General features: G+C 34.3%; 1 protein-coding gene across 10 annotated transcripts; it reads left to right on the plus strand.

Annotated features, from left to right (window-relative positions):
- Positions 1-1,955: 1,955 nt before the first annotated feature.
- On the plus strand, positions 1,956-5,950 carry LOC141664460 (uncharacterized). Of its 10 annotated transcripts, none has more exons than XR_012552027.1 (7): positions 1,956-2,227; positions 2,391-2,546; positions 2,864-2,931; positions 3,490-3,631; positions 4,326-4,461; positions 5,151-5,220; positions 5,626-5,950. XR_012552027.1 is itself a non-coding variant. In XM_074470414.1 (7 exons), the coding sequence occupies exons 2-7, from the start codon at positions 2,544-2,546 to the stop codon at positions 5,634-5,636; spliced, it is 372 nt and encodes a 123-aa protein (XP_074326515.1). In that variant the 5' UTR covers positions 1,956-2,227; positions 2,391-2,543; the 3' UTR covers positions 5,637-5,950. The 10 variants fall into 10 exon arrangements, 3 of the variants coding, with proteins under 3 accessions (XP_074326515.1, XP_074326520.1, XP_074326525.1); XR_012552030.1 differs by having other exon boundaries at positions 4,401-4,461; XR_012552025.1 differs by having other exon boundaries at positions 3,515-3,631.
- Positions 5,951-9,280: the final 3,330 nt, after the last annotated feature.

Raw genomic sequence — 9,280 nt, forward strand, 5'->3', positions numbered from 1 at the left:
CAAAAGGTCTGGTGGACACCACCGAATTATGTGTTATAAACCGTATGATACTAAGACTGGCCATCTTATGTACTTATATGGTTTCTCTCAGTCATATCTACATATTCTTCAATTTTCCTTCCTTTATAAGTGATTCATTGATTTCGAAATTCCATTTGATATCCCATGGAAATGAATTCGTCAGTAACCTCTGTAGTTAGACAGTCCTAGTTATTGAAAGTAAATAAAAGTTGACTGTTAGGAGGAATAAAAGTTTTATATTCGGTTTTTATTTCAGAATTGAAGATAGCAGAGAGGATTCAGGATCCAATAGCAAAGGTATAATCAAGTTTTCCTCGAGAATATGGATTCCCAATGTGACTGAGCTAAAGGATGAAATTTTGTAAGAATCCCATAATTCCAAGTTTTCTATCTACCCTGGAAGCACTAAGATGAACCAATATCTGAAGAAGAACTTTTGGTGGCCAAGGATGAAAAGGAGATAGCAGATTGGATTAGTAAATGTAACACTTGTCAAACAGTAAAGGCAGAATATCAAAGACCAATGAAAAGTATTCTTTGGATAAGTTAGTGAAGTTGTATTTGGGTGAAATTCCGGGATTATTTGAGCACTAAAATTGAAAATAAGTATTGCCTATCATCCCCAGACAGAGGGTCAAGCGAAAGGATGATTCAGACGATATAAGATATATTGAGTGTATGTGTGCTTTAGAATTTAAAGGCAATTTGGATGATCACCTGTTGTTGATTAAGTTTTCCTATAGTAATAATTATTATACCAGTATATGGATGCCATCCTACGAAGCCTTGTATGGAAGTAAGTGTAAGTCCCCACTTTATTGGGATGAACTGGGAGAAAAGCAGTTGTTAGTCTCGAGTTAGAAAAAGCAAACTAAAGATGTAGTGATATTGATTTGGCCAAGATTAGAAGCACCCCAGGATGGATAGAGAAAGAACGCGAACTTGTATCGAAAAGATATGAAGATAGAACTAGGATCGTAGGTATTGTTGAAAGTCTCACCTTGGAAAGGATTTGGTTAGATTTGGACAAAAAAGGGTAAACTAGGTCCTAGGTATATTATACTATTTGAGATATTGAGAAAAACAGGTAAAGTCGCCTATCAGTTAGCGCTGTCGCCGCAGCTGCAACGTATCCATAACGTGTTCCACGTATCTATGCTGAAGAGATATATCCTTGATTTAAACCAAGTCATTAAGTATGAGCCAATTGAGCTTAAGCCAGATTTATCCTACACTGACAGACCAATCCATATCATAGATCGTAAAAAGCGAGTCCTTAGGAATAAGTTTATTCCTATAGTTAAAGTACTTTGGAGATACTACGCCATAGATTGGATTCTGTAACCGTTCACACTGGGGTTGCAAACAAAAGTGTAATAATAGCCTTCTAAACCCATGTCTATCGCAACCCCTATTTTTTGATGTTGCGGTATAGTCAAAATGTGTTACTAAATTAAATAACATATTTTATTTACATAGAAATGAGTTAATAATTGAAATATATATTTTATTTATTTATTAAAGTTAATAATATTAGTGAAATGATTTATAATATATTTATCAGTTGAAAGTTTTATAACTTAAAAATCACTGGTGGAGTGATTTACAATATATATTGTTGAATTTATTTAGTTTTTTATAATTAATTGTTAAAAAATATATTTTTTAATAGAAAAAAGAATTTAATAATTTAAATTTGAAAAAAAAAGTTATGCCGGGTGTTTATTTTGAATAAAATTTGGGCCGAGATTTGAGATGGGGCAGGGTTGAAAATTAAGTTGCGGATCGATGTTAATGAAATATTTTACATCAGTTTTACTAGAATCAATGTTAAATTAGTTTATACACATCGGTTGTTCTTAAAACCGATGTCTCAATTACTTTTTTTAAAAATAAAATAACAGACTCCCGTATTTATTCCCTACTTTGAAACACTTGCCCCCTTTAATTTTTCATCCCCCGACTTTCTCCCTCTTTTTTCAGTACTCTCTCCCCCGCCGCTCTCACCCCTCTTTTTGTCTCTCTCGGCTCTCTCAAAATCCACCCTCAAAGACCCACATAAAGATCCAAAAGCCCTATACATATACATAAGCCCTAGCTTTTTTCTTCACACTAAAACCTTAGATTGAATAGAGATGGTCAATTTTCAATTAGACGAAACCCTAATTTCTGTTAATTGCAATTAGTTGGAATCAAATTTGATCTGGTATTATTGTCTCAAATTTTAGCTCTGTTCATGTGCAATTTATAAGTTCTTTTCAAATTTATTTTTAATTATCAATTTATCGTTTACCTTCTTATCATTATCGACCTGTAAGTCACAAATAATTGTTTAATTTTAATCGGTTGATTTCTTTTCAATTGTTCAGGTTATTACAACCGACAACACTTTTGAATTATTAAGATCGTTGTACGAGGTGGTTGTGTTGATGAGCTATCGGTTGATGAGATGGAGCTTGATGTTTGGAGATTTAGGTTGCTATAAGTGACTTTTCCGGAGCTTGCGAGTGCAGCGTTTAGAGATGGTGAGTGCCGCGTTTGTAGGTTCTTTGTCTGCTATAACAGTTCCAAAGTTAAATTTGGACCATGAGGCTCCCCCTCCAAGTTATATGTTGATAACTATCCTTTTGAGTTTAAGTTCTTTAAGATATTAATCTTTATATTAAAGTCTGATTTGAGCATTGTGTTAATTGATAATGATCCTTCCTAGTTATAAGTTATTTGAGATATTGATCTTAAATTGATTTCTAATTTTAGCATTGTGTTGATTGTAATCTACCTGCTAATCTGCTATTGATGTTATTAGTCTTAGGCACTTCTATAACTCTTTATTCTTTTGCAGTTTTCTTTTTCCGAAAGAGGTCCAGGATTTGGACTTCAGGACTTTGTTATGGCAAATATGACTCTGAGGTACATTTGTAATATAGTTATATGTGCTGATTTTATCGCAGTGTATGTATAATGCCTTGGTAATTTTTATGCCTTCGACTTCATCATATTTTAGGATAGGTCTTCATTACTGTGTTGATTTTAGGATAGGAAGGTCAGTATTTAGCTGAAATATGTCTCTTATGTGTTGATTTAACTAAGCATTTCCCGTGACTTACTGTGATTTTGTTCTTGATATGATGAATCTATTATATTTTGTAATGTTTAAAATATGTTTCTGTAATTACTGTTCGGGAAAAAACCTCTGTCCTTTTTTCTTATGGGTTCTTATTGATGAAACAGCAGGATCTGTAAGAAGCAAGGTAAAATATGTTAACCATTAACTGGGACATAACGACTTTGTTTTCAATGTCAGATTCTGTAACTTACCTTTGCTATAGTTAAAAATAATTCAGCCTTTCTATCTTGAATTACTTTTGTCAGATTTTGAGCATAAAAAGAACAGGAATAGAATCCACGTATAGTATGAATAACTTAGCGGTGACGTAATTAAATTATAGTTTCTTATTTAATGTGTAGACTTCAGTTAGCTAATGGCTTGCAGATGACCCACGTTACTCTGGGGAATCTTCAACTTGTTGCACAATATTTGACAGTCCTCGGGAACTTGGCACTTTCTCTTCATGATACTGGACAAGCACAACAACTATGGCCATCGCATGTTAGTATAGTTCTTTTCTCTCTTCAGCCTTATAGTCTTCGACATCTGTAACAATTTTATAAGTTGTTATTTAATATTCAAGTGCCTGTTTTTAACGGAAAAATTACTCTTATTATTACTATATTGTGGGGAAGAAGTTATGTCACTGATATCGGCCTATTATAGTGAACAAGGAGTCTTGTTACTCACATCGGATTTTTCCTTGTATTACTAGTCATCTAGCCATATGTATGTACAATTAATACTAGCTATCGGGTTTCCAGTCATATGTATCTATGTAAGTTTTGATGTGTCCTCGCTGCTGTTTTTCATCACCCTTGTGGTCATAAAGAAACCACCAAAAGACCTAGACAACTCGTGAGATGGAATCCACAATCCAGTTTAGTGTCTGAATAAATAAAGGTTAAACAATGGAGCTCTATAGGTAAAGATGTCCAGGGGGACTTTGTGCTTAACCTTTTTTAGATGAGGCCTAAATATTTTAAAAATAAGGCAGATGCAGTTATTACACTTTGTCCGAGGTGGCAAGGTCAGGACTTCTTATAGGGCAGGTGTACCTTGTCATGTCAGATCAGAAATACACTTGCCCAATAGGGCTTGTTTTGTTTGGTTAGGCTCGGATTTAAACTAGCTGTTTATGAAGACTTTTAAATGCAAAACTGTTGCTGAAGAATGTGTTTGTGTTGTTTATAAGGCATTTAGGAGTTGTCTATGCTCTCACACTCAAGTTATATAGTTTCTTCGACTGACAGTTGGTACTCTGGGACAGTAGTAGGTGCTCGCCAAGCCTTTCTACAAGGTGTACCCTCTGTTTCCATATCGTACCACTGGTATGTAAACCATTTAATGTAAAAAAATATCATCTCATTAACTTATCTTTACGTTGCTCTCATCTCGGTATAGCATGTCGGTTGTTCGATAGTAATTAGTACTTGTCATTGACTACATGTTTAGGGGTACAAACAGTGTTAATGACTTCACACTAGCTGTTGAGGCTTGCTTACCCATACTAAGTGCAATTCTGGTTGAAATCAGAAAGATGAATTATTTTCAGAACTGTTTTTTAAATATAAATGTGCCTTCTAATATTCTAAATCATAAGGTGAGACTGGGTGACTAGCTAAGTCTTTGTATTATTTTAAATTGGTAAGTAATACACATGAGATTGCAAGAGTCGCGATAATAAGGCATGTCAATCTGCTATCCAGCTAAAAATTTGGAATCAACCAAGTTATTAGCTGAACCTCAATTAACTGTAATAGGTTTATTTTGTTAACCTTTAGGACATAAATTTCTAATGTCATCTCCTGGCTAATTTGTTGGGACTGCACAGCTAATATCTAATCCTAGCTAATCTTTTGGGACTGAACAACTTATATCTTGTCCTAACTATGAGAATTGCACTTAAAAGGAGTATGAAATCAACTTACAAGTCCTTTTTAGTAATCAGCCATAGGTTAGGTATACAAAATTTCATAACTAGTTGTTGACGCAGACATCCTATTTGATCTATTTACAGAATGTGAAGGTATATATGAGGCGAGGGACAGCGAGGGAATCACTTCTCTTTGTAAAGGAGGCTCTTCAAGGTGAGAGCATTTTCGATCAGTTGATTCTGTCCATGAATTATGCTTATTTTAATCATTAATATCATTTTTTGTAAACAAAATTATTAAAACACCAAATCAGTTACAAAAGCCACTTCTCTTTCACGTTTCTCTTGATTTTTGCACAAAGCCAAAGAATATGGGTAGCATGCTTTCTTTGCTCACCACTGCACCTGAAACAAAAATCATTTCATTAATAATTATTCTAAGCAGAGCAGCTTTTAGCGGAACTCGTGACTTTCTTTCCGCAGATAGTTTTTTTATATGAATTCTCAATTTCCAAAGCTATAAATCTATCAAGTTATATATTAACTTATCATCATATTTAAGACCTTCCCTTTTTCTCATTACTGAATTATTTGCATTTTTTATCGGCCTACTTTGCAGCTTGCAGTTGAAGAGAGCAAAAGCTTCAGAGAAAGAAGCATGACCCTAGTAATGGTACCAAATAAAGTTGTTACTGTACAGAAACCTCCAGAATCACTAAAGAAGAACGAAATATCAGCAAATGAAGTTTCAGCTACCGTCTGATTTTAACCATAATATCGATTCTGATTTTATTTTATAAAGCAGGACAAAGCTTCAATCTATTCTTCTCCTAGAACAGAGTTTTCACAGTCTAGTATAGGTTTTAGTGTATGATATATAGTTTCTGTTTATCTTTGAATACAATGAAGTTTCTGATGGGGTAACTGATTTTATGGTTGTTGGATTTTGTTGGTTTTAATACAATGTCTTATTTATGGGCATGCTAATTTACAAATAATTCCTAGCATTTTTTTTTGTAAAAGCGTTGCAGTATGTCTTTATAGTGTTGCTAATAATCAGTGTAAAATGTTGTAAAAAACAATAAAAAGCGTTGCAAAAAGGTTGCATCGACATCCCACATGTGGGCCCTATTGTGGGGCCCACAAATATTGTACTGATAGCCCAAACCCTACTGTAACACTTTTCAAGACCTATTGCAACCCCATTGGTGTTGCAATAGCACGTTTCTGTAACGGATAAACAAGGGTTGCAATAGGCTGTCACCGGGGTTGCAAAAAACTCTATGGCAACGCCTAAAATTGCAACCCCGAAAAGAGTCGCCATAGCCTTTTTTTGGCCTTTAGCAACGCTTTTTTGGCCTTTAGTTACGGTTTCTTGGGGTTGCGGAATCCAATCTATGGCGTAGTGAAAAATCCTCGAGTAGAAGAGTCTACTTGGGAGTTAGAGACAGATATGCTTGACAAATATCCTCACTTGTTTAATCAATTGAGATTCTGAGGACACAATCTTTTTAAGGGGGAAGGGTATAACGACTCATATTTTTGTATTATTATAAATGTAATTATCGAATAATTAAATAAATAAAAATACGTGCATTGGTTCTGTCAGTTGTGTGTTGCTTTATTATTAATTATGTGAGGCTTATTAGTGTTCGAGGATTATTTGTATAATTAAATGCTGAGTAGTATTGTGTTATTTTTATTTTTTTAAAAGTGACTTTATTGAAGATTTATTTTCATAAATATTTGAATTGTCTCAAAAACTATTTTTATGGTTTTATAATTACAATAATTTTTTTGGGAGTTTATAAAATTTAGTAGTCAATATTTTATCAATTATTTAGCCTTGAATTATTTTCTGATTGCATTTAAGTGTAAATTCAATATGCTTCAAAAATTACGAAACTCATATTTTCTTAAGTTTTCAATATTTCGAGAATTTTAAAATTATTTTGGAAATTTTTCGGACAAAATTCACCCGCACGTTTGTTCGTTTAATCGTTAAATGCAGGTATGAGTTACGATTCAAAAATGCTTTAAAAATTATGAAAAAATTATTTTATTAGTTTTAAATTATTCTGAGAATTTTAAAATTTTTTCGATAATTATTTGGGTTATTTTTATCCGCAATTTGGGTCGTTAAATTTCAAAATGCGAGTCAAGAGCGAGCTTCAAAAAGACTGTACTAATCTTTTCTACTACGTGGCAAGTAAAGCAGACGTGTGGCAATTTATTGTATACGTGGCATTGTTGCACTTGTGTAAAATAAAATAAAATAAATAGTAATAATGAAACACAAAAACACAACACACACACAAACACCCCGTCTCTCTCTTTCACTAAATCCCTCTGCAAATCTCTCTATCGGTCTCTTCTCAATCTCTCCCTTCGCTCCTCTCTCTTTTCTCCCCCATTTTTTCTTCTTTTCTTCCCATGATTCCCCGGCTATTCTCCCCTATTTCCCCGCCTGTTGCTTCACTGGTAGTCAATGTGTTGCTTCCTTTTCTTTGTCCGGCCGCCGCCTTGGCATTTTCCGATCACCTATTCTATTTCTGGCTGCCTGATTTCGGTTTCAGTTGGGGTTATTGGAATATATACACACGCATATGCATGTGTATATCCCAGTCAGGACCGTTGTGCGGTGAATTTTGCGGGTGGGTTCTTTGAATTTCTATGTGAAATTCAAAGATGTACTTCGAATTCATGGTTGATGTTGTATGAACTTCTGTGATTCTTTAATTTTAATTTTAATTTGTTCGGAAAATTATGTAGGAAGCCCAAAATAAACGGGTACACCCGAATCTTGCTGCCGTCGACGATGAGCCTCGACGAGTCGACGGTGGACTGTGATGAATATTTCGGAGTCCTACAATTATTAAAATAATATTAGTTCGTAAAATTATTTTCGGGACAAAAATAATTAATTATTTTTAAAAGTCACATCGTTAATTGGATTCCGGATTTGATTGGTTTTGATTGAGACGTCGATTATGTTTCGACGTGTAGGCGGATAAACAGAGGAGACGCTGCCCGATTTTTGGGAAATTAAATTTGAAAATACAGGGACATATCCTGTGATTATCGGGATTACTAGTCAAACGTATATAACCATATAATTATAATTTTTTCACGAAACGTACTTATATGTTGTGATAAAATATTTTGTAAAATATTTGACAACCCTATTTTCCGAAATAACGAGTATGTGTATTTCTGAAAATGATTATCGAACCGAGTTTTAAGTACGTGGACCTGATTGTTATGTGTATTGCAATAATACGTATAATTACGAGTCAGGTTATGATATCGTTTGGGTAGAATTGATTGCGAGGATATGTCAAGCATAACTGGTTGTCTAACATAAAGTAGTTCGACTCTATAGGTTCTAGTCGGAGGACCCGAGAGTTGACGTCGGACTAAAATAGCCTAGTGATCAGTCAGCAAGCTCAGCAAGGTTCCAATCGAAAGGTCTGAGTGTCGAAGTTGGATCCAGGATAGTCTAATAGTTAGGCGATAAAGCCCGAACGTCCAAGTCGGTCCAAGGTCAATCAGTAATAGTTGTAAAGCTCTGCAAGCCAAGTATCCCTGACCATACTTTTATGGTTCAGTATGTATGAATGAACTGCTATTTTATTTTTGAACAGGAACATAAAAGTTTTAAGTTACGTATCCCATGTAGTTATAGTTATTAGTTTAAATCTGTTTTGGGGAAAAGTAACTTCGAAAAGGTACCTATCTCCAACTGAAAAATGATTTTGTGAATAAGATTTATTTGTGTTGTTGAATGAATTATTTTAAACTGAGATAGTTACAAGTGATTTGAAAACTGGATAAAAACGATCAGATATTGGATATATAGAGGCTATAGTGGCCTATTGTGGTAGCGTAAGAGGCTAACTCGGTTGCGCGCATTACTTAACCGATTAGTCCAGCATGTATGGGACCAAGCTAGTCTCTTACTTCCGGAATAGGTTTATGGGATGGTAGATGAAGCCGTCTGGTATAGATAGCGTGATCAGCTGTCCTCACATGTCCAAAATATATCTGATTTGGTTTTGTGATTCCCGTAACGGAAAAAATGGTTTATACAATTGAGTTATAAATGTGAATAACATGCTAAAATTGGACTCTGGTATCTATACACAGCACACGACTGATGTTATTGTTTTACAGAGCATGGTAGTTTTGAATATCTAGTTTAGACATGTTTTACCTGCTGTGTAACAAGTTATGATTTATGTTCCTATCAATATCTTTCATAAATTGTTTTACTT

Source organism: Apium graveolens, chromosome 1, assembly GCF_009905375.1.
Source record: "Apium graveolens cultivar Ventura chromosome 1, ASM990537v1, whole genome shotgun sequence".
Lineage (NCBI taxonomy): Eukaryota > Viridiplantae > Streptophyta > Magnoliopsida > Apiales > Apiaceae > Apium > Apium graveolens.

What these genes read in the sequence shown, in the direction of transcription:
- LOC141664460 (XM_074470419.1), top strand. An exon ending in ATGGCAAATATGACTCTGAG is followed by an intron (nt 2,932 to 3,489) that starts GTACATTTGTAA and finishes TTTAATGTGTAG; the next exon opens with ACTTCAGTTAGCTAATGGCT. An exon ending in AACAACTATGGCCATCGCAT is followed by an intron (nt 3,632 to 4,383) that starts GTTAGTATAGTT and finishes TTCGACTGACAG; the next exon opens with TTGGTACTCTGGGACAGTAG.